The 26096-nt window shown below is 44.3% G+C and overlaps 1 protein-coding gene across 2 annotated transcripts in view; it reads right to left on the bottom strand.

The window, feature by feature from the left end:
• Positions 1-712: 712 nt before the first annotated feature.
• LOC139280774 (peptidyl-prolyl cis-trans isomerase FKBP4-like) overlaps positions 713-26096 on the bottom strand; it is a 43730-nt gene continuing 18346 nt past the window's right edge. The window contains exons 3-11 of one of the 2 annotated variants that reach the window (XM_070900464.1): positions 25915-26059; positions 24413-24555; positions 23760-23880; positions 16751-16907; positions 15342-15432; positions 14767-14850; positions 7100-7285; positions 3043-3279; positions 713-981 (exon numbers count right to left, since the gene is read on the bottom strand). In XM_070900464.1, coding sequence (XP_070756565.1) covers positions 826-981; positions 3043-3279; positions 7100-7285; positions 14767-14850; positions 15342-15432; positions 16751-16907; positions 23760-23880; positions 24413-24555; positions 25915-26059 — 1320 coding nt within the window. In that variant the 3' untranslated portion in view covers positions 713-825. The remainder of the gene's footprint in view (positions 982-3042; positions 3280-7099; positions 7286-14766; positions 14851-15341; positions 15433-16750; positions 16908-23759; positions 23881-24412; positions 24556-25914; positions 26060-26096) is intronic. The other variant, XM_070900465.1, reaches the window with a different exon arrangement.

Genomic DNA, 26096 nt, shown 5'->3' with positions numbered 1-26096 from the left:
TGTGGAGCATAACACCGGCATAGTCCAGTTGGGCCGAATGGCCTGTTTCTGTGCTGTAAATTCTATGTAATACAAGGCCATCTCCCCCATATTTGCCATTTTGATGAGGGACAAGGAACAACCATTAACATTTAAAAATAAAAAGTTGTCATTCTGTGGAATACAGTAGGTCTGCATTACCTGATGATACTTATAACATACATAAGTTACGGGCAACAAAACATAAAGTTCTCTACTTTATAAAAACAAAGTGCATCTCAGTAACACAGCAGTAACAGCACCAACATCACATCATTACCAAAGTCCCAGGAACATGTCACACTAATCTCAATGTCAATTCTCAAGTACATCCTATAAGCAGATGAAACTTATCACAGTAGACAATTAATTAAAAGGGAAGGGGGGGGGGGGGGGTGACATGACCATTGGGAGGATGCAGGAGGAGGAATATGTTGCAAATGTGTGGAATTAAAAATAACAATGTTTTTCTCTCCCCCCACCCCCAAGTTAGAGTAATTCACAGAGCTACCAATTGCTCCTTCCAGTTTCTATTTCCAACATGCTCTCAAGAGTGGACTCATCTCATTTGCCATCTAACAATTCTACAGGCCGGCCATGAAAATGGACTGTTGCCAATCCAGTGTGACTTAGAAACTCAGCAATTCCAGCAGGTACCGTCAATTTAAAAAAAAAATAGCTTGTGACTAAGGTGAGTAGGTAAGTAAAACTCTTTACTGGTGCATACATTATACACACAGGTTACTGTACTATATCAAGGCTTAAAAAAAAATTCAAACAAGTAATGCAGCTTCAAACTCCGCACATTCATGCTGTAGCATCCAATTCCTGGGATTTGTGATTGGTTTCCGTTTCCATGGGTTCTCCTTTGCCACCTTCATCTAGGTTCTCCTTATTCTCTTCTTCCTCCGTTATCACCACTGCAGCTTCCTTTTCAGATTTTGTTTTGAGAACTTCTTTCTGCTAAAATATAATCATAAATTATTTCAGAAAAAACTTGGTGTTAAGGATAGAAACGCTGTTAGGATGTTTAGATCTTACTTGGGACTTGGAAAGGTTTACCCCATTGTCACATCCTTTAGTGTGTACCTATCAACAGTCTACTTTTGAGGAAAAAAGATCCATTTTATGGTTGCATCTTACTGTTCCACTTGATCCACATTTTTGCTATCTTAAACATTCTCCCATGTAATTCATACTGGAGTGCAATTCCACTCGATGATTCTCGATATCCTAATGACCATTTTTGTTGTGAACTATACGAGTGTTAAAAGCGTAGGGGACATCACAGCAGAGCCCAATTCTGACCTTGTTGTGCATCCATATACACACGTTTGAGCAGGGGTCTCTAAATTGCATTCAGTAGTGGGAACTCAGGCCCATTTCCCTCATTCTCCCAAACTCAGGGACACGAAGACCAACTGATGCACCCAGCTAACGTCAGTAAACTCAGTTCCAATCAGGGATTAAACACGGGACCTTCCTGTCTATATCGTTCAATACCACATCTACTGACAAGCTGCACAAACCCAGGAATCTCAAATTCAATGCCCGGTCTGTGCTGAATTAGCAAATGCAGCAGCAGGAATCAAACAACCGTCTTCTGCACAGCTGCTGGGCAAGAAAACTCAGCTAGAATTCCGGTCCTAATCACAAAGCAGCGACCCTTGTTAAAAGTTTGCCTGTATGACTTTTTGAACTTGTGAAGCCCTCCTTTATTTGAATAGACTGTTGACAAGCGCAGTCAGCTATGACGTGTTAAGAATGCCACTTGGATGAGTACTGTAGGATGACAGTGACCATCAAACTATACAGAAAAGCAAGAAGTTGATGGCTCTGGGAGAAGGAGAAAATTGGAAAAAAGCTATTAATAAAATATAATTTTATAGTCCTCTGGTGTATCAGGCAGAGTGGGGGCTGTTCAGAAAAGAGAAGAGGTGCAATGGTACAAACTAAAATAGGAAGTGCAAACTCTCAAAAAGATTGAATGACCTCTCACACTTGTCAGCTTAGCCTGTGAAAGAAAAAAAACATCGGTTCGGCCCCAACTGGAGTACTGTGTCCAATTCTGGGCACCACACTTTAGGAAGGATGTGAAGGCCTTACAGAAAGTGCAGAAAAGATTTACGAGAATGATTCCAGGAATGAGGGATTTCAGTTACGTTGATAGACTGGAGAAGCTGGAGCTGTTCTCCTTGGAGGAGATTTGATAGAGGTGTTCAAAATTATGAGAGAAACTGTTGCCATTGGCAAAAGGGTTGAGAACCACAGGACACAGATTTAAGGTGATTGGCAAAAGAACCAAAGGTGATGCAAGAAAAAACGTTTTTACACAGCAAGTGGTTAAGATCTGAATGCACTGCCTGAAAGGGTGGTGGAGGCAGACACAATTTTGTCTTTCACATGGGAGTTGGATAGGTATCTGAAGGAAAAACAATTGTAGGGCTACGGGGAAAAGGCAGGGGAGTGGGCCTAGTTGAGAGTCGGCACGGGCTCGATGGGCTGAATGGTTACAGCATGGAAGAAGACCATTCTATGATTTTAATAATCTTCATCTGCATACCACTGACTACATCCATTATGAGCAAATGCCATGGGGATAGATGAATGAAATGAAAAGGTATGAAAGAGAAAAGATTAAAGAGGTTGGGCTTGGCTTTCTTTAAAACAGATTTTGAGATGATCTTATTAATGCTTTCAAGATTACAAACAAAATGGACTAATTTGATCATTATAGTGAAGGGTTCAACTACATGGGGAAGCAGGACAAAAATTCTGATATTTGGAGTTAGATGGAACTTCTTCCCATCCAAAGGGTAATAGATTTGTGTGATGTTACCAGGTAGTGACTGAAGCATATAGTACAAATTAGTCTGAGGCACTTAGATGCATTCCTGGACAGAGAAGGGATTATCAGATCAATCAAGAAGAGATGGTTTAATTACATTTTCTTGTTTTAAAAATTCCTATGCGTACCGTATAATTTTCCTCTTAAAAGGATTAATGTCTTTACTCATCACTTACCTTGGTATCGGTATTTCCAAATCTTGGGAACATTTTAGCATAGATCTTTTTTTCCTGATCCAATTGCTCCCTTATTTTTTTGTGACAGATACCAATCTGCACTTTGGCTGCTTTGTTGGGGTAGAGTTGCAGAAGCTTCTCGAAGTTTGCTTTTGCCAGTTCATAATCGTTCATTGTGAGTCTCGCCTCACCCATTCTGAAAAGGGCCTTTTCATTGTTTGCATCCAGCTCCAATGCCTGAAATAAAAGCAGAATTAGAAGCATTCATTTTGGAAACACTATCATCCTCCGTTATCCTATCAAGCAATCCCAAATCAGATATGGAACATAGGAACAGGAGACGGCCATTTAGCCCCTCGAGCATGTTCTGCCATTTAATGAGACCAAGGCTGATCTGTGACCTAATTCCATATACCCGCCTTTGTCCCATATCCCTAATACCCATGGTTAATAAAAAACAATCTCATATTTAAAATTAACAATTGACCGTGCATCAACTGCCATTTGCGGAAGTGAGTTCCAAACTGCCACCAACCTTTGCATGCAGAAGTGTTTCCTAACTTCACTCCTGAAAGATCTAGTTCTAATTTTTAGGCTATGTCCCCATGTCCTGGATTTCTTAACCAGCAGAAATAGTTTCTCTCTGCTTTAAAATTCTGAAAGGTATTGATAGAGTGCATACAGAGAAAATGTTTCCACTTGTGGTGAGGAGCATAACTAGAGGCCATCAATATAAGATATAGTCACCAAGAAATCCAATAGGGAATTCAGAAGAAACTTTGTTACCCAAAGAGTGGTGAGAATGTGGAACTCGCTACCACAGGGAATGGTTGAAGCGAATAGTATAGATGCATTTAAGGGAAGGCCGGACAAGCATATGGGGGAAGAAGGGAATAGAGGGTTGTGCTGATAGATTTAGATGAGGAAAGTTGGGAGGAGGCTCGATTGGAGCATAAACACAGGCATGGACTGGTTGGGCCAAATGGCCTGTTTCTGTGCCGTATACCCGATGTAATACTCTATCAGTTCCCCTTAATATCTTGAAAACTTCCCTCAAATCACCGCCATAACCATCTAAATTCCAGGGAATACAACTCTAGTTTGTATAATCTCTCCTAATAATTTTACCCATGGGAGTCCAGATATAATTTTGGTAAATCTATGCTGCACTCCCTATAAAGCCAGTATGTCCTTTATAAGCTGTGGTGCCCAGAACTGAACACAATACTCCAGGCTATACAAATGAAGGATTTGTATAGCTATAGCGTAACTTCTGCCCCCTTGTAATCTAGTCCTCTAGATATAAAGGCCAGCATTCCATTAGCCTTTTCGATTATTTTCTGCATCTGTCTAGTCTCTTTGGACTTCGTGTTTCTAGCTTTTCACCATTTAAAAAGTACTCTGATCTATCATTATTAAGTCCAAAGTAGATGACCTCACACTTGCCGACATTGAAATCCATTTGCCATAATTTTGCCCACTCACTTAATTTATTAATATCCCTTTGTAATGTTATGATTCCATTTAGACTGATTACAATGCTGCGTATCTTTGTGTCAGCGGCAAATTTGGGTGTGTGGCTCTCTATCCCATCATCTAAGTCGTTAATAAATATGGTGAATAATTGAGTCCCCAACACAGATCCCTGTGGGACACCACTAGTCACATATGGTATGCTTTAGATTAGACCACTGCTCTCACTACTCTACCCCAATGATGACAATTCTGTTTCTCAAAAGGAGACAGATAGGGCCCAAGTTTCCACATGATTTGCGCCTGATTTTTAGGAGCAACTGGTGGAGAACGGACTATCTTAGAAATCGCAATTCTCCACATTTTCTTTTCTGCAGTTCTAGTCAGGTAGAACAGTTCTACTTTGGAACAGAATTTTTTCTTCAAAAGGGGGCGTGTCCGGCCACTGACGCCTGATTTGAAAGTTTCCACAGTGAAAACGTACTCCAAACTAAAGTAGAATGGAGCAAGTGAAGATTTTTGTAGAACTGAAAAAACCTGTTCTACACATTAAAAAATCAGGCGCAGGTTACAAATTAGGCGTCCAGAACGAGGTGGGGGGGGGGGGAAAGGGAAGTCATTAAATTCTATAATAAATCCTTATTTATACTTATACAAATAAATCCAACCTGAATAAACATTTATAAGCAAAGAAAAGATTAAATAAACCATCTTCCTACCTGTGTGAAAGTGCTTCAGGCAGGCCTTTCGGGATCGAAGGCTGAACGGGCCGGCCCGAGACTTCGGGCAGGGCCCGTCCCCAGCACCAGATTTACAGGTAGGTGGCGTTGGGTCGGGTCGAGAGAGAGAGAGAGAGAGAGAGAGAGAGAGAGAGAGAGAGAGAGAGAGAGAGAGAGAGAGAGAGAGAGAGAGAAGGGGGTCGGGTCGGTGGGGGGGGGGGTCGGGTCGGGGGGCGGGAGCGCGGGTCGGGTTGGGTCCAGTCAGGGGGACGGGGAGCGGGAACAGGAGCGCGGGTTGGATCGGGTCCAGTCGGGGAGCGGGAACAGGAGCGCGGGTCGGATCGGGTCCAGTCGGGGAGCGGGAACAGGAGCGCGGGTCGGATCGGGGCACGGGTCGGGTCGGGTCGGGTCGGAGTCGGGGGGCCGGGAACAGGAGCGCGGGTCGGATCGGGTCCAGTCGGGGAACGGGAACAGGAGCGCGGGTCGGGTCGGGGCACGGATCGGGTCGGGTCGAGTCGGGGGGCCGGGGAGCGGGAACAGGAGCGCGGGTCGGATCGGGTCCAGTCGGGGAGCGGGAACAGGAGCGCGGGTCGGGTTGGGGCACGGGTCGGGTTGGGTCCAGCCGGGGGGCCGGGGAGCGGGAACAGGAGCGCGGGTCGGATCGGGTCCAGTCGGGGAGCGGGAACAGGAGCGCGGGTCGGGTCGGGGGGCCGGGGAGCGGGAACAGGAGCGCGGGTCGGATCGGGTCCAGACGGGGAGCGGGAACAGGAGCGCGGGTCGGGTCGGGGCACGGGTCGAGTCGGGGGGCCGGGGAGCGGGAACAGGAGCGCGGGTCGGATCGGGAACAGGAGTGCGGGTCGGGTCGGGTCAGTCGCGGGGTGGGGGGCGCGCGGGAGTCGGGTCTGGTCTGGAGGCAGGGAGCGGGTGTCGAGTCTGGTCCGGAGGTGGGGGGGGCGGATGTCGGGTCTGGTCCGAAGGCGGGGAGCGGGTGTCGGGTCTGGTCGAGGGGGGGGGAGCAGGAGCTGGCCGTGGGAGGAGCCTTATTCACGCAGCCCCAGTGAGGCCATTGGGCCAGGGCTAGGGGCTGCGTGCTTCGGGCCCCTCCCACACAGTTCGGCGCCTGGAGCTACTGCACTTGTGTGCCCACTGTAGCACGCATGTGCAGAGGTCCTGGCACTGTTTTCAGTGCAGGGACCTGGCTCCGCCCCCCCCACAGCTCGTGCTGGCTGCGCCGAGGGCCAGAGGACCTGCAGGTAGGTGGAGAATGCCGAGGATTTTTTTAGGCGCACTTTGTGGCATGAAAAACGGGCGTCCAGGTCGGGACTGCACCGTTCTAGGCGCGTGTGGAAACTTGGGCCCATAGTGTTGAGTTTTGGGCAATTTTGTTGTGGTCCAAGCACTACCCAATCCCATTCTATTTAACAGCATGCCTTACAGCCACCTCCGAAGAATTTCTCCCCAGTTCTCATGAAGGCATCACTGAGATAGGATTCCATGTGCAGCGGCTATCTTCCAGGTGTCAATATATATGAACTTAGGAAGTGAATGCGAGAAAGATATGAGCCTGATGCTCATCTCACCTGAAAATCAAACAACCAATTTCCAACAGGTGCCACTGCCTAGCAATCAGGAGCAGGAACCCTTTTTCTCTCTAGGCCTGAGGCATGAAGGTCAAATGTGGTGCCCCTACCAATGTTTCGGTAACATACCATACATAAATCAGGGATTGTATCCAAGGCTGTTCTAATTTGGATAGCATAGTAGCATGCCTCAAATGGTCCATTAACTGAGCTATCAAGGGAACTCATGTGCCATATGTCTTTACAGTTGACAATTTTCATATTAGATATAGAGCAATTACTCACCTTTTCACAATTCTCTACAGCTTGCAAATTCTCATCCATTTTGATGTAGCACATGGCAAGGTTAAGATGGGCTGCTAGCCTCAGTGCATTGGATTGTTTTAGTATTTCATCAGACAGTCCGCTCTCATGTTCCAGCCAAGACACAATTTTCTTGTAATGGATGGTAGCCTGCTTGTACTTGCCCACCTGGCAACAACAAAACATGAATACTGAATAATGCAGCTACCAGAAGGAAGAATAAAATAATTCTCAGTGACTAAGAACTGTAGGAAGCCCAGCAATTCCCCACTCTGCTTCAGTCACCACTACACTGTCAATTCAACAGATAACCTCCTAAATTCTAAGAGCGCTCACAGGAACGCAGTACTAGCTAAATATTTTGGTATGCATTTTAAATTTCAGTCCAGATGCAATTCTTACTAGAACAGAAAATAGCTTTTAAATCACTATAATCAAGTATCAACATGTCATATTGCGCATGTAAATAGAAAAGGTTAAATGTTTGTGGTACTTGTTAATACCTATATAGGCGAGGCCTATAAAAGGACCAGCGACAGTTGGGGAGGAGCGGCTGGCTGCAGCAGGGTCAAAAGTAAGAAAGAAGTAAAAAGTAATCGAAATGTGACATCACAGCCAAGAGGGTAAGTGATTGGTTGGGTGATTGATTGGTGAGTAGTTTTCTTTTTCCTCATCTTTTTTCTTTTTCTTAGCAGTAAGAAACCTTGTCACTGTTGCCAAATTAAGTAATTTAAGGGTTAAGTCATGGCAGGAGAGCCCAGACCCGTGCCATGCTCCTCCTGTACTACGTGGGAAATCAGGGACGCTTCCAGTGTCCCTGACGACTATGTGTGCGTGAAGTGTATCCAGCTGCAGCTCCTGACAGACCACATTGCGGCACTGCAGCTGCACATGGATTCATTCTGGAGCATCCGTGATGCTGAGGATGTCGTGAATAGCACGTTTAGTGAGTTGGTCACACGCAGGTAAAGGTTACACAGGCAGATAGAGAATGGGTGACCATCAGGAAGAGCAGTGGAAGGAAGGTAGTGCAGGGGACCCCTGCGATCAGCTCCCTCCAAAATAGATATACCACCTTGGGTTCTGTTGGGGGGAAATGGGCAATCAAGGGAAGGCAGCAACAGCCAAGTTCATGGCACCATGTGTGGCTCTGCTGCGCAGGAGGGCAGGAAAAAGAGTGGGAGAGCTATAGTGGTAGGGGATGCTATAGGCGTTTCTGCGGCCACAAACGAGACTCCAGGATGGTATGTTGCCTTCCTGGTGCAAGGGTCAAGGATGTCTCGGAGCGGCTGCAGGACATTCTAGAGGGGGAGGGTGAACAGCCAGTTGTCGTGGTGCATATAGGTACCAACGATATAGGTAAAAAGCGGGATGAGGTCCTACAAGCTGAATTTAGGGAGCTAGGAGTTAAATTACAAAGTAGGACCTCAAAAGTAGTAACCTCAGGATTGCTACCAGTGCCACGTGCTAGTCAAGAGTAGAAATAGAAGGATAGTTAAGATGAATACGTGGCTTGAGGAGTGGTGCAAGGGGGAGGGATTCAAATTCCTGGGACATTGGAACCGGTTCTGGGGGAGATGGGACCAGTACAAACTGGAAGGTCTGCACCTGGGCAGGACTGGAACCAATGTCCTAGGGGGAGTGTTTGCTAGTGCTGTTGGGGAGGATTTAAATTAATAGGGCAGGGGGATGGGAACCTATGCAGGGAGACAGAGGGAAGTAAAAAGGTATAAAGGAGAAAAGTAAAAATCGAGGGCAGAAAAATCAAAAGGCAAAAATCAAAAAGGGCTATATTACAACATAATTCTAAAAGGACAAAATGTTAAAAAAACAAGCCTGAAGGCTCTGTGTCAATGCGAGGATCATTCGTAATAAGGTGGATGAATTAACTGCGCAGATAGCCGTTAACAGATATGATGTAATTGGGATTACGGAGACATGGCTCCAGGGTGACCAAGGCTGGAAACTCAACATCCAGGGGTATTCAGTATTCAATATTCAGGAAAGATAGACTGAAAGGAAAAGGAGGTGGGGTAGCGTTGCTGGTTAAAGAGATTAACGCAATAGTAAGGAAGGACATTAGCGTGGATGAGGTGGAATCTGTATGAGTAGAACTGCGGAACACGAAAGGGCAGAAAACGCTGGTGGGAGTTGTGTACAGACCACCAGTCATAGTGATGTTGGGATGCCATAAACAGGAAATTAGAGATGCGTGCAATAAAGGTACAGCAGTTATCATGGATGACTTTAATCTACATATAGATTGGGCTAACCAAACTGGTAGCAATACGGTGGAGTGTATAAGGGATGGTTTTCTAGACCAATATGTCGAGGAACCAACTAGAGAGCTGGCCATCCAAACTGGGTGTTGTGTAATGAGAGAGGATTAATTAGCAATCTTGTGTGCGAGGCCCCTTAGGGAAGAGTGACCATAATATGACAGAATTCTTTATTAAGATGGAGAGTGACACAGTTAATTCAGGGACTAGAGTCCTGAAGTTAAAGAACGGTAACTTTGACGGTATGAGGCGTGATTTGGCTAGGATAGACTGGCGAATGATACTTAAAGGGTTGACGGTGGATAGGCAATGGCAGACATTTAAAGATCACATGGATGAACTTCAACAATTATACATCCCTGTCTGGCGTAAAAATAAAGCGGGGAAGGTGGCTCAACCGTGGCTTACAAGGGAAATTAGGGAAATCCAAGGAAGAGGCATATAAATTGGCCAGAAAAAGCAGCAAACCTGAGGACTGGGAGAAATTTAGAATTCAGCAGAGGAGGACAAAGGGTTTAATTAGGAGGGGGAAAATAGAATGTGAGTGTAAGCTTGCAGGGAACATAAAAACTGACTGCAAAAGCTTCTACAGATACGTGAAGAGAAAAAGATTAATGAAGACAGATGTAGGTCCCTTACAGTCAGAATCAGGTGAATTTATAATGGGGAACAAAGAAATGGCAGACCAATTGAACAAATATTTTGGTTCGGTCTTCACTAAGGAAGACACAAATAACCTTCCGGAAATACTAGGGGACCGAGGGTCTCGCGAGGAGGAGGAACCGAAGGAAATCCTTATTAGGCGGGAAATTGTGTTCAGGAAATTGATGGGATTGAAGGCCGATAAATCCACAGGGCCTGATAGTCTGCATCCCAGAGTACTTAAGGAAGTGACCCTAGAAATAGTGGATGCATTGGTGGTCATTTTCCAATATTCTATAGATTCTGGATCAGTTCCTATGAACTGGAGGGTAGCTAATGTAACACCAATTTTTAAAAAAGGAGAGAGAAAATAGGGAACCTGACATCGGTGGTGGGGAAAATGTTGGAATCAATTATTAAAGATGTAATAGCAGCGCATTTGGAAAGCAGTGACAGGATCGATCCAAGTCAGCATGGATTATGAAAGGGAAATCATGCTTGACAAATCTTCTAGAATTTTTTGAGGATGTAACTAGTAGAGTAGACTGTACATAATATTCAAGGTGTGGCTTCATCAAGGCCCTGTACAACTGTAGTAAGACCTCCCTGCTCCTATACTCAAATCCTCACGCTATGAAGGCCAACATGCCATTTGCCACCTTCACCGCCTGCTGTACCTGTATGCCAACTTTCAATGACTGATATACCATGACACCCAGGTTTCGTTGCACTTCCCCTTTTACTAATCCGTCACCATTCAGATAATAATCTGCATTCCTGTTTTTACCACCAAAGTGGATAACCTCGCATTTATCTACATTATACCGCATCTGCGGGAGCCAGTGGATGTGGTATATTTAGACTTTCAAAAGGCTTTTGACAAGGTCCCACACAAGAGATTGTGGTGCAAAATTAAAGCACATGGTATTGAGGATAATGTACTGGCGTGGATAGAGAACTGGTTGGCAGACAGGAAACAAAGAGCAGGAATAAACGGGTCCTTTTCAGAATGGCAGGCAGTGACTAGTGGGGTACCACAAGGTTCAGTGCTGGGACCCCAGCTATTTACAATATACATTCATGATTTAGACGAAGGAATTGAATGCAATATCTCCAAGTTTGCAGATGACACTAAGCTGGGTGGCAGTGTGAGCTGTGAGGAGGATGCTCAGGAGGCTGCAGGGTGATTTGGACAGGTTAGGCGAGTGGGCAAATACATGGCAGATGCGGTATAATGTAGATAAATGGGAGGTTATCCACTTTGGTAGTGTTTCTGTGCATTCGTCGATCTCCTAACCAGCTACAACTATCATAAGAATTCCAAAAAGTAGCTGATGAAGATAGAATGCTGCTAAAGCACACCAAAGTTAACAGTACTTTTTTTTTTACCTTGAGAGCCAGGAGACGAGAAGATTTGTGAAAAGCAATACCTCACAGTCACCTCTACCTTGGGCAATACTGGGGACCACCCACCCTCTATTTGCACCTAGCAGCCCAGGGACCCACACGTGAAGGGGTAGAGATAGTGTAAATGAGCAATTAACATGCATAGAGACACAGTGGACAAGGAAACCAGAAGATGCAGATGTGGAAGTGGAGCCTGATGTAGTTGAGTAGAGGTGTAAGATATGTCATCCCCTAGCTGCATGCAGAGCAAACAGATGAAGATCTCAGGGTCTTGTCATGAAGCGAAGGAAGCTAGCATTAGACCTATGGAGGTTCTACGTGACCTTTGAAAGATGTACAGTAAACGGCTGGGACAGCAGTGGAATTTACTACTCTTGCTATGCGCCAACACAAGAAAGGAGTTCAACACATCACAGGGCAGGTTGGAGAAAATATCCAATGCAGGAACATCAGCGAGCCTTCCCTTCATGAAAGATTCGAGCAAGTCAATCAGCACAATGTGAAGACACTGAATGAAGGACTCTTAATACGAATCAAATTTGACTTATTCAGGTCACTGTAAATCACTGTCCCTGATATTATTCCCCATATTGCATAAACACCCCTACTGTTATGAAATAGCATTATCCCCAACTCACCAGGACCATTGCCCGGGGAATCTGTTAGTCGATTAAAAATCTTGCATCTGCATACTCATCCATGTCCACAAATCTTACTTTTAGTTATCACAATGTTTGGTCTTTTTTTATCATTTAACATTGAAATTGCTTATGTAAACAATTATAATTAGGACTTTCCAATTAAACAACTATCTATTCTACTTCTTTGATAAACCAAATAAATTACTCAAACTGCTTTTTGAAAAGAAATGTCCACTTTTCCCTCAGTAGCTTAGAATTCTGATGTACAAAATAAGGATTTAAGCCCCTCCACTATCACTAAGTTGTCAGACTGCTTGTCCGACATCCAGTACAGGATGAACAGAAATTTCCTTCAACCAAGTATTGGGAAGACCGAAGACATTGTCTTCGGCGCCCGCCAGACTCCGTTCCCTAGCCACCGACTCCATCCCTCTACCTGGCAACTGGCTGAGGCCGAATCAGACTGTTCCTAACTTTGCTGTCATATTTGACCCCAAGATGAGCTTCAGAACACATATCCGCACCATCACTAAGAATGCCTATCTCCATCTCGGGAACAGCGCTCAACTCTGCCTCAGCTCATCTGCTGCTGAAACCCACATCCATGTCTTTGTTACCTCTAGGCTCGACTATTCCAACGCACTCCTGGCCAGCCTCCCACGTTCCTCCCTCTGTAAACTTGGTCATCCAAAACTCTGCTGCCCATGACTTAACTCTCACCAAGTTCCTTTCACCCATCACCACTGTGCTTGTTGACCTACATTGGCATCCAGTTAAGCAACGGTTTGATTTTAAAATTCCCATTCTGGTTTTCAAATCCCTCCATGGCCTCATCCCTCCTCATCTCAAATCTCTTCCAGCCCCAAAACCCTCAGGAGATATCTGTGCTCCTCTAATTCTGGCCTCTTGAACATCCCCAATTGTAATCGCTCCACCATTGGTGGCCGACTCTTCAGCTACCAAGGCCCTAAGCTCTGGAATCCCTCCCTAAATCTCTCCGCCCCTCTTTCCTTCTTTAAGACACTCCTTAAAACCTCTCTTTGACCAAGCTCTGCCCATATATTTTCTTATGTAGCTTGGTGATAAATTTTGTTTTATAACGCTCATGTGAAGTGCCTTGGGACATTTTACCATGTTAATCATCATCATAGGCAGTACCTCGGAATTGAGGAAGACTTGCTTCCACTCCTGAAGTGAGTTCTTTGGTGGCTGAACAGTCCAATACGGGAGTCACAGACCCTGTCACAGGTGGGACAGACATTCGTCGAGGGAAGGGATGGGTGGGATTGGTTTGCCGCACGCTCCTTCCGCTGCCTGTGCTTGACCGTTTCACGCTCTCAGTGTCGAGATTCGAAGAGCTCAATGCCCTCCCGGATGCACTTTCTCCACCTAGGGCGATCTTTGGCCAGGGACTCCCAGGTGTCAGTGGTGATGTCGCACTTTATCAGGGATGCTTTGAGGGTGTCCGCTGCCCACCTTTGGCTCGTTTGCCATGAAGGAGCTCCGCATAGAGCATTTGCTTAGGGAGACTCATGTCTGGCATGCGAACTATGTGGCCAGCCCAGCGAATCTGATCGAGTGTGGTCAGTGCTTCAATGCTGGGGATGTTAGCGAGGACACTGATGTTGGTGCGCCTGTCCTCCCAGGGGATTTGCAGGATCTTGCGGAGACATCGTTGGTGATATATCTCCAGTGACTTGAGGTGTTTTCTGTACATTGCCTATGCCTCTGATCTATACAGGAGGGCGGGTATTACTACAGCCCTGTAGGCCATGCTCCATCTCACAGTCAACAAGCTCCCCGCTGGAGTGGAATTAAACTACAGAACCAGTGGGAAGCTGTTTAACCTATGTCTCCTCCAGACCAGGATCACCCCAACCTCTGTCGTTGAGCTACAGTACGCGGACGGCGCCTCCGTCTACGCACATTCTGAGGCTGAACTCCAGGATATAGTCGATGTATTCACCGAGGCATATGAAAGCATGGGCCTTATGCTTAACATCCGTAAGATAAAGGTCCTCCACCAGCCTGTCCTCGCTGCACAGCACTGCCCCCCAGTCATCAAGATTCACGGCTCGGCCCTCGGCAACGTGGACCACTTCCTATACCTCAGGAGCCTCTTATCAACAAAAGCAGACATTAATGCAGAGATTCAACATCGCCTCCAGTGCACCAGTGCAGCCTTCGGCTGCCTGAGGAAAAGAGTGTTCGAAGACCAGGCCCTCAAATCTACCACCAAGCTCAAATCTACCATGTTAAAGGCACTATATAAATACAAGTCGTTGTTGTTGAACTTCAACCTGTAAAATCATACCAGAGTCAGCATTCTAGATTTTCCTGCAGTGATATCCTGATCTTAGCCATGGTGTAACAGGTAGGCAGAGAACAGCGGCTGTGCTCTCCTATTGAGAGGAGGAAAAAGTATGATCTGAGGATGGTCACTGCAGTTTGCTCCAAATTACCAGTGGAATCAGCTGATGTCTGAATCGCAAGTGCTCTGGTGACAGCTCAGATCAAGAACTCAACAGAAATGGCAAATTATGGAGTGTAATCCTGCCCAGAAAAAATTCTATTGGACATTAAATGATGCTTTCAGCTTCTTCTGTTTGTTAACCAGGGAGCACTGGCCCTTTACAGTGAACAAGAGCCAGGAAGACTTGTTTAGCTGCAATCGCATTACCTTGAAATACAATGTCCCCTTCTCCTTGACAATGGCAGACTGCTCCAACTTCTCATCCACATTCATCTCCCAAGACTCTTTTGCCTGATAAAATGTAAAAAAAAGATTAATTTATATATAGCTTAAAAATTACTACAGGGCAATTCATAGATTTACTCCAACAGGAATGAGCTACGGAAAGAAAATACATCCCCCAGGGTTTCTACTTCTGGTGGTTATCCAGTAGTCCCCTGAAAGTACGCAGAAGTCAACATTAGGCAAGAACAGGATTGGCTGTGACACCCTCCCCACAAATAGTTTGCCACAATGATTGAACCTTGAACTCCCACCCCCCACAACTTCCTCACATTAAAAGCTGACCCCTTTCCAAAGAAGATAGTTAGCCCCAACTTCCCCATGATATACATCAGAAGCTTCAATTATAATCATTTGCTTGGCCTCCCCATCCCAGTCTGGAATGCAATTAATCTGGTAATCACTTGTGTCAGTGATACAACTGAGCTTCAAAGCTGAAGATGCTTTGGGACTGCAGCAGAACATTTGGTGGTACAAGCATTGATCTGGTTGTTTCTTACCTTTTCGAAGTTCTTCAATACAACTTCATACACCAGGTTTGCACTTGGTGGAATGTTGAATTTTGAATTTCCGGCTTCTCCAAATCCATACCTATATGAACAACACTAGGTCAAAGAAATACTCAAAATAATCACAAATGTCATAATCTGTTATTCTATATATAAATAATCCAAACTCCTTATGGTTCAGCCCATAACTCAGCACGGAGATTCTTTATTTTTCATGTAAACCACTGATATCTTCAATTATATTACAGCTTGCAACTCACTGTATTCTGCATTCTTCTATTCACTAATAGTTCCAGGCTCAATGTAGCAAGCCCCTTCAAATCAGACACCGTCAAGGCATGCAACGACCATTCTTTGTGCACTGTAATGGCTATATTACTTGATCTCCTGCATGTCTTTTGATGGACAATGCAAATCTGTTTCTTTCAATTCTTCAAAGACAGAGTTTCTTCATGAGTCTTGCAATCCAACAAGTACCATTTTTTAATCTGCTATGAGCTTCTGCCCAAACTGGCACCTCATTAACAGCATCTTTAGGCCACTCTTACTGTTGACTTCCCAGTTTGCTTTTTGTATAATGTACTGTGCATGCCTCATTGATTTACTGAACGTTTGGTTGTTCTTTTGTAGTTTTGGCTTCAGCTTCATTTTCTCCACTGCTTGGGATTGCAAGAGATATCTCGTCTCGGCCTTCCTGTTGCTTTTACAAAGTGGTTTTGCTACAATGCGTCCATCCATGATCATTTCTATATTAAAGACGTTCTACAAATTCAGGTTGTTTTGAAGATAGCTCTGTCTTGGGCCATTTTGATTCTACCAGAATTCTTGGCCTCCACCAGCTCAAATCTCAAACAGAACTCCTATATATTTTCATTGTGAAAGATGCATCTTTGTGAAACACTCCATTCTTCCTCAACAACTCTTAACTTTCTATGAAGACCTCTCTGACCTCTAGCCTCCAACTTATCTGTCCATCATAACCTTTCTTATCTCTATTTTACCGATACTACTATTGTAGACCCATGATCATCTGTACTTTTCCCTCTCATGCCGCCTAAGCAGCAAATATATTATTCTACACATTTTCCCTCCTTCCTGCATCCTCGGTGTGTTAAAATCAAGACTCAAACTGTCCCTTACTCTGATGTACTCTTCTCAGGACACAAACACTTGATTTCCTTCAGTCTCCCATTCTACCTGCAATTAACAGGCTTTTAAAACTCACACTAAGCATCACCTAATTATTTATTGATTTACCCCATCTTCTCGCCTATCCTTTTCAACATTGACAGGCCAATGATCTAGGCCCTTCATCGAGGTTTCTCAATAAAAATGCTAAGTAAAAGTTTTGGGCAGAACAATGAATAAGTGGTCTCCAAGAGTGTTATATTCAAACTTACTTTGGTTTTAGCGATATAATAGCCTCTTCTCCTTTTTCCATTTCCTGCAGTGCCTTCTCAATTCCTGGAGGAACATCGTGTTCTTCAGCATCTCCAATGATAAATGATACAGCTCGATTGTCAAAGACTGTATTCTGATATTTGCCTTCCAAATGTACTGAAATAAAGAATAGAGGGAAAGAGAACTGTTTGAGATTATTTGCTCTGAGCATCTGTGCACTCTCGGTATTCTACAGCTATGGAGCAGCCTAATCTACCACGTTCCATTTCATTTGTGTGGTCTACTCAAAAGGGGAAAGTGAATGGAGGTGCTTCATATTTTGAAGAGCAATTACTTTAAGTTGGAGTTCAGAGAGTGAACTAGCAACTAAATAAAATGTTACCTTATTGGTTTTTATCTACTAACACTTGAAAATGTTGGTATTGCTTGATACTTCATCTATCCATCTAATAAAAATGTTGCTGATTACAACATTCTGAAAGTATTGGACATGTAAGTGGCACAGTCAGCAAAATGACTGGGTCATCTAAAGCAAAAATAAGTAACCGACCGTTGGAATTATGCACAAGGGAAAATAATTGTAAAGAAAAGGTTTTTAATATAAAAAAAAGAGAAAATCTTAAAAAGAAAACAACAAGATTCCAAACCTCAAAGATATTGAGAAGACCACATAACAAAATCTGTCGAGCAGTGATTGTATTTGCATTCCAAGGGTATTTCTACATTTACAGCAAACTATTGGGTTGAAATTGAGCTGGGTGACAAGTAAAAAGGAATTATGAGAAAAAATTTGCAAGGGATATCTAAACATGAGAGTGCTAAAGGTAAATATGAGCACATTAGAGACAGATGCCAGCAAGACGATAATGGATAATAAACATAGAAACAAGGTGCAGGAGTAGGCCATTCGGCCCTTCGACCCTGCACCACCATTCAATAAGATCATGGCCGATCATTCCCTCAGTACCCCTTTCCTGCGTTCTCTCCATACCCCTTGATCCCCTTAACCGTAAGAGCCATATCTAACTCCCTCTTGAATATATCCAATGAAATGGCAGCAACAATTCGCTGCGGCAGGGAATTCCATAGGTTAACAACTCTCTGAGTAAAGAAGTTTCTCCTCATCTCAGTCCTAAATGGCCTATCCCTTATCCTAAGACTATGTTCCCTGGTTCTGGACTTCCTAAACATCAGGAATATTCTTCCCGCATCTAACCTGTCCAGTCCCGTCAGAATTTTATATGTTTCTATGAGGTCCCCTCTCATCCTTCTAAACTCCAGTGAATAAAGGCCCAGTTGATCCAGTCTCTCCTCATATGACAGTCTAGCCATCCCTGGAATCAGTCTGGTGAACCTTCGCTGCACTCCCTCAATAGCAAGAACGTCCTTCCTTAGATTAGGAGACCAAAACTGAACACAATATTCCAGGTGTGGCCTCACCAAGGCCCTGTACAACTGCAGTAAGACCTCCCTGCTCCTTTATTCAAATCCCCTAGCTATGAAGGCCAACATACCATTTGCCTTCTTCACCGCCTGCTGTACCTGCATGCCCACTTTCAGCAACTGATGTACCATGACACCCAGGTCTCGTTGCACCTCCCCTTTTCCTAATCTGCCGCCATTCAGATAATATTCTGCATTTGTGTTTTTGCCCCCAAAATGGATAACTTCATATTTATCCACATTATACTGCATCCGCCATGTATTTACTCACTCACCTAACCTGTCCAAGTCACCCTGCAGCCTCTTTGAGTCCTCCTCACAGCTCACAACACCACCCAGTTTAGTGTCATCTGCAAACTTGGAGCTATTACACTCAATTCCATCATCTAAATCATTAATATATATTGTAAAGAGCTGGGGTCCCAGCACTGAGCCCTGCAGCACTCCACTAGTCACTGTCTGCCAGTCTGAAAAGGACCTGTTTATCCCGACTCTCTGCTTCCTGTCTGCCAACCAGTTCTCTATCCACGTCAGTACATTACCCCCAATACCTTGTGCTTTGATTTTGCACACCAATCTTTTGTGTGGGACCTTGTCAAAAGCCTTTTGAAAGTCCAAATACACCACATCCACTGGTTCTTCCTTGTCCACTCTACTAGTTACATCCTCAAAAAATTCCAAAAGATTTGTCAAGCATGATTTCCCTTTCATAAATCCATGCTGACTTGGACCAATCCTATCACTGCTTTCCAAATGTGCTGCTATTTCATCCTTAATGACTGATTCCAACATTTTCTCCACTACTGATGTCAGGCTAACCGGTCTATAATTACTCGTTTTCTCTCTCCCTCCTTTTTTAAAAAGTGGTGTTACATTAGCAACCCTCCAGTCCATAGGAACTAATCCAGAGTCGCTAGGCTGCTGGAAAATTATCACCAATGCATCCACTATTTCTAGGGCCACTTCCTTAAGTACTCTGGGATGTAGACTATCAAGCCCTGGGGATTTATCGGCCTTCAATCCAGTCAAGGATGTTAAATGAGTACTTTGTATCCATTTTCACAGTGGAGAACGAGGACAAAATACTTGACGGGGGGAGGGGGGGGGGGGAGATAATTGCCCCCTTCTTTAAGGCCCATTACAGTCTATAAGAGGCGGTAAGGTCTTTACGACTGGGGGCAGGGCCGACTCATCTGTAATTGCCCCCGGGCTGGGGGTGGCAGAAATGGGTTTCCACCTCGCCCGGCATGCTGATCTCTTTTCTGCCCCGCAGAACCGCGGCCAGTCGGTGCCCCCGACAGCTTTACGTGGCGGGAAGCTGCCAGTGGTTTGGCGGCGTGGCCGCCCTTAAAAGGGGAGGGTGCATCGCCACGCGGCCCGACAATGGCAGTCGCTGGTTCGGTTGGGCCGCCAACAGGCAGCCCGGCACTCCCTCTTCGATGCTGGGCCGCCTCCCTGGTGGCCCAGTTGGCTCCACCTAGGCCTCGCTACGTCCCTTTTTGAAGGGGAGGCACATCGCGACGCGGCCGCCGCACTGCTCCAGCCTCAAACAGCGTCCCAAAATGCTGGGAGGCAGCAGCAGAGTTAAACAGCCGAATTTTCCAGCTCTTCCTTCTGTCTCCCGCGGGCGGTAAATTTTAGGATAAATCAAAGTGCCCTCCCCAATTTCCCGCTGAGGGCAATTTCGGGCCCAAGCAGTAAAAGGGAACCTAAAATAAGTCAATGGGAGGAACTTGTTGGCCCAGAAATTGCAGCAGAGGCTTTCCTCGGGCGGATGCCTCCGACCTGCCTGCGTGCGTAGAGACCCTTGTATCCCAGGGACTTCGGCGCTTCGTACGCATCCCTGGGATCATGTGGACCGGCTCAACCAATCCAAGTAGGGGTATTCCCATTCATTCTTGTGGTGAGTTCCGTTTATATGGAATCACCTTAAGTATGAGTGGGTAAATCCCCCAAAACACACATTAAAAAAGATGTTTAAAAAACATCACATATTTAAAATTAAACAAAATGGAATGTAATTACTTAAAACAAACATTTAATTTTTTGAAAAATTAATTTACATATTTTAAAGGATCTAAAAATAAACGTAGCTTATTTGACAAGATTTCAAATGTTTAAATTATTGAAAAAAATGTCTTTTTCTGTCCTTTAATAGTCTTCCGCTGATAAACGCAGGCCTGACATTCGCTGGGCAGAAGTTGGGCAATACCCGCGGAGGCCCTTTACTTCCAGATGCGTGAGATCTGCCAAGAGGATTATTGACAAAGATCATAAGTTCCGGCTTTATCGCATGTGCTTCCCACGCCTAAACCCAGAAATTGCGCGGCCTCTATGGATGTTGTACGCATCTATAGAGGCCACAAATTCAGGGCCAATAGATTTAATAGAAGTAAAATAAAAAGGTAATGTAGAAAATAATTGGACACAAAATAGACAAATCTCCAGAAGGAGAAACCACATAACAACAGACTTGTTCAACATCAGTTGTTGACTGGAATCTATCATCGGAGACAGAGTGACTGAGCACTTGGACAAGTATGAGCTAACCAAAGAGTCAGCATGAATTTGTGAAGAGTAGGTCATGTCTGACTAATCTAGATAATTTTTTTGAGGCGGTCAATAGGATGTTAGTCTTTATCTGAAAAGGGTTGGAGTACAAAAGTAAGGAAGTGATGCTTCAGTTAGAGTCTTGGTCCGACTCCATCTGGAGTACTACATTCAGTTTTTTGCCCCATGGCCTTCAACGGGGTATAACGCCGATTCACAAGAATTATACCAGGGCTTAAAGGTTAAATTAGGAGGCCAAGCTGCATAAAATTCGTTCATATTCTCTTCTGTTTAGAAGGCTAGGAAGTGAACCAGTCACCGCCTTTAAAATGATAAAGGCATTCAATAGGGTAGACATACAAAAACTATTTCCTTTGGTGGGGGAATCCAGAATGAGGAGGAATAATCTTAAAATTAAAGTCAGGACATTTAGGAATGAAATCAGGAAGCATCTTTTCTTACAAACTGTATGGAAATCTGGAACACTCTCCTCTAAAAGGATGGCATGGGACCTCCAGACGGCTGCGTGGCTGCGCAATTTTGCGGGAATATTATTCCTGTTCCTATGTGACATCAGCAATAAATGTGTTTGTATGTAATTTTTCTACAGCATTAGTCCAAAACATGGGTTAACAATTTGTTAAAAGATAAAGTCATATAAAATGAGTCAACACATTCTTTACACTGATATTGCCCAGCATAATTTCAATTCGACAGATTGCTGCAAATTTATGAATACACACGTTGCAAATCAGTTTTTCATAAGAACGTTAATGCTGTTGTTACCCATTATCATCCAGTGCAAGTGCAACTCATTTGTTCAGTTAACAGACCACAGGCTCACTTAACACTCGGTAAGTGGACCTCCAGGCAAAGCAATTCAGTACCCATGCTGTACCCTCTCACAGACGATAGAATTAAGACTACAAGGAGGTTGATCAATCAATCAATAAATAAAAAAAATGAGCCACCTAGAACTGCTTTTCTGCAGCCACTACAGAATGCATCAAGTACAGCATTGGTAGAGGCCTAAGAGCAGATTTCCTGCTGCACACTTGGCTTGGAACTGGTTTAAGGCACATGAGACAAAGGAATAAGACAACAGAATAAAATGTGAGCACTATGGGCTCAATTTTCCCCAATTATCTGTGCTGTTTTTTTGGCGTGCACCATATTTTTTTGAATAAATTAAAATCTTCAAGTTTCCCCAAAGTTTCTGCGCTAGTGTAATTCACTTAGGCTACGATTTTTTAAACTTCATTGGAGGCGTTAACCTGCCACCTGCACCAATTCTGACCATTTAAGCAAGTTTGGCCAGCTCCAATTTTTCTTAGGATGGGGTATGTGACCACTCTGGAAAAACCTTCTGGGCAGTTAACAAAATCAGCGCAGGTAGGAGAATCAGCACAGCAGATGCAGTTCCACGGCCCGGACACAGCAGCAGCAGAGGGGGGGGGGGGGGGGCGGGGAAAGAGGCCTTTCAGCCAGGGTTGGGAGCAGCAACCGGCAACGGAGGGAAGCCTTTCAGCTAGGGTTAGGAGCGGCACCCAGCGGGGAGGGAAGCCTTTCGCCCAGGGCTAGCAGCAGAAATTGTCATCGGGAGGAGGGAGGCCCTTTGGCCAGGGCTAGCAGCGGCAACCAGCACCGGGAGGCCTTCCGCCAGGGCTAGCAGAAACACCGGGAAGTGGGGGGGGGGAAATAGACTTTTGGCGTGAACACTTTAATAATTTAATGCTGGAATGTTGCTGCAATGTGCAAGATGCTTGTGCAGGTTGCTGTGAGCTGGCCAGAATTGTTGTATGTTTCACTTTCTAGCCTCAGCCCACAATGTGTCCCTTGTTACCCTGGCAACCCGATCATTTTGGCGCAGATCTTAGGTGCCACCCCCAAAGCTAAAGGACAGGCTAGGCGGCGCCAAAATTAACAATTTAAAAGGGTAAAGTTGGATGACTTTTTTTTAAAGCCCTTCTCGGAATCTTTTCTAGGATCTCTTTATCCCCCACCACCCGGACAAAACTTTTCAAATGTTAGCGCCACAATCAGGACGCTGTGGAATTTCTAGCCCTGGGTCAATTTAGGGAGGGGGAGAAAAAGATTCTAGAACATTCATCTGACCCCTGAAGGTGATCAAACAAGTTCCAGGAGACCAGAGTGAAGGGGCTGCCGCCCCCCCCACCCCCCCCGCAGCACTCCAACTAAGTTTTGAACGCTGTGATGTCATGTGTCACTCATAGTTAAGAACTTGTCAAGCTCGCTTTTGAATGTTTGCAGCAAATCTACAATCACTGCAAGAGCTGGCAACTTGTTCCAACAGGTGATGATGCTCTGAAAAGAAAAACCTCCTGAAAACTAACCTAGTTCTATGCTTATGTAACTTGTACTCATGTCCCTTGGTCCTCCTTAACCTACCTAACTCAAATAGCCTATCCACAGGGGCTAAATCTAATCATTATTTTAAAGACCTCAATTTCCTCAGTTTACATTATTTCAGAGAAAAATAAGCCTATGATTGTAATTAAGGGCCTCTAAACCTGGCTTTAATCTCATAGCCCTTCTCTGAATCTTTTCTAGAGTCTCTTTATCCCCCACCACGTGAGGGAACCAAAACTAGATGCAGCATTGCAGATTAGGCCTATCCAAGGTCTTATACAAGGATAGGATAGTTTTCTTTGTTCCATCATTTTGATGCATTCTAGTACTTTTTGCTATAGCCTTGTGGCACATGGAGAATGGACTTTCGGGCAGAATGCTGGAGGGGAAAATCCGGATGAATTAAGATGGGCTGAATCAACTTCCTCATCTGTAAAGATCTTCTGAAATAGAAGGGATCATCTTATTTGTGACTCTCCAGATATTATCCTTAGTCGAGAAATAGATCCTATGTTTTCTTCTATGGATCAGCATTTTCCCCATACTACCTGGGAGGAGTCATCCTTCCCCCTAGCCAACCTTTCACTGTGGTGCTCAAATGACGCACATACAACGAAATTACAAGGGTAAAAGGTAGTTGCTTACTCTCAACTGAGGCTCCCTCATTGGGTTTGGAATAACTTTCTCCTTTCTTTCGGATTCGGCGAATGATTCCACCATCTTCACCCTCAGTCAGATCTTCTGCTTTGATTTCAAAAAGCTCAATCTTAAAAGTGAGAATAATAATGGAAATAGTTTCAAATCTGATTATCAGATACCAAGTCATCTTCATGGAGAATTCACCAGCAATTCAGGCTATATTCTTTATTTCAGACACCCTTGATCTTCTCCACACAGAGTCTGCTCCTTGATACGAGAGATTTAACCATACACACACAATAAAATTTCCATGTCTGCATAGGTTATGGCACAAACAAACCTTGTACAGCAACAGAAATAAACCTTCACTGCGTCAGTCGATCATGCAGCAATGAAACCAAAGCTTGTATATGTGACTCAATATGTCATGCAGCAATTGGTCTGCCTTTTTTTTTTATTGGCTGTCCCTCAATTAATCACATAGCGATGATGCGGTTACATCATTCAAGACAGTTGACAACTTATACATATAAACTTAAAATTCAAACAGGAAAACAGTCAAACTTTCAACAATTAGCAATAAACAGTCATGGCACAAACATTTAGATATCATCCTGGACGAAAAGAGAGAATGTTAACTCCAGAAAAAAAGTGGGTACCTCAAACACGAGAATGGTGTTCGGTGGAATTTTTGGTGGACTGCCAGAAGAGCCATAAGCATATTCTGGTTTACAGATGATCTGACAGACTTCATTGATCTTCATGGTGGCCACAGCAATATCCCATGCTTTAATAACTTGCGCTGTTCAAAACAAGGAAAATTGTTACTTTACTCCCTTTGTCAATGTGTAATTACCTCAATAGAAACAATGAAGCACCTTCAGTCCAAGTAGCCTCTCAGATGGGGAAGTAATTTTATGTCACATGGGAATCAATATCAATGCAAGCTGGCTGCCACCTTACTTGATACAATAAAATATCACATGTAGAAATAAGCTTCCATGGGGACTGGATGACACAATGGGTTATAATTCTGTATTTGCACTTCTAGAATCTGGTATGAACACTGCCCAGACTGATATAATGATACCATGTCTCTGATGCTGCAAGGTCCCATCTGAAATGATTACGGAGTGGGGGGCACAGTCTCAATCTAGTTCCCAGTAATTTGAGACCACAGTATAAAACTGATGACAATTCCAGGGTAATTCACAAAGAATTACTTTAAATATTGTTAGCACAGGAAACAAAATATTGCATTGGTATAATATGGTAAGCACTTCTGAAGATAGATTAATGCACATTACTGGAGTGATGTAGGAGCAAGGTATTCCATGCATACAACTTGTGCTACATCACATGGGGGAGTACTTAACAGGGCAATGCTCAGGAAGGTTTACTCTGTATTGAATGAGTCAGTACCTGGGCGTGCTTAATGGGAAAGCTTAAGAGGTAGACATTGTACCCACTTCTAACTCCTGTTACTAGACGAAAACACTGGGGACACAAACTGTTTATTCCACAGAATCAACATCCCTTCTCTTGAGTGCAAAGCTACACCAAACCTTGCATTAGTCAAATGCTAATACCCCATCGAGAGCTTCTAGAACAACTACGGTAAAGGTTAAATAAAGGGTATTCTAATAATACTGCACACAGCAATATACCTATACCTAGTTTGCAATACTTATCCTTTTAAATGCCTGGCAAAAGGCCGTGAAGAATACCCAGAGAATCCCCTCCAATTCTCCCCTGCCCATTTGGAGATGCCACAGCCTCTATGACACTTTTCTGCTCGATGCAGCTTGGATCAAGAATTGAACAAGAGATTCAGGTTGTAACTAAAAACAATAATCATAATTTAAACAGTAAGATCAGTGTTGATATACAAGGCTAGTGCACACAATACAGCATCTCTGAAAAGCCTGAATATCCATTACATCAACCCCCCCACCAGAACTGAAAAGATGTTCACTAAACAAAACCAGTTAATTCCCTCTACCTTTGGTCCTCATTTTGAACAGATGTGTGAAAATGGGGTTTCCAATGTATCTCTGGTGAAGTTACAGCAGTGGAGCGGGAGCAGCTTTGAGGAAATTCCGGCCTGTGCTGTTCCAACGACAGGAAAATTCCAGGAACACTTCTATGAAAAGATTCTTACCTTTGCCAAGGTCAAATGTGAAATAATCATCTCGGTCCCTGCTCGAGTCAAACTTAGTTCCATCTAAAAGCACTCCAGTGTAGTGGACGGAGACCTTATCTCCTGTCATTGGGGTCTCATCACCAGTGCCCTCTTTTTTTACCAGCTGACAGAGGAAAGGAAGGAAAATATTAATGGTTAAA

Source organism: Pristiophorus japonicus, chromosome 15 (genome assembly GCF_044704955.1).
Source record: "Pristiophorus japonicus isolate sPriJap1 chromosome 15, sPriJap1.hap1, whole genome shotgun sequence".
Classification (NCBI taxonomy): Eukaryota; Metazoa; Chordata; class Chondrichthyes; family Pristiophoridae; genus Pristiophorus; species Pristiophorus japonicus.
Note: the sequence above shows the minus strand (reverse complement) of the source record. Positions and strands in the feature narration are given on the sequence as shown.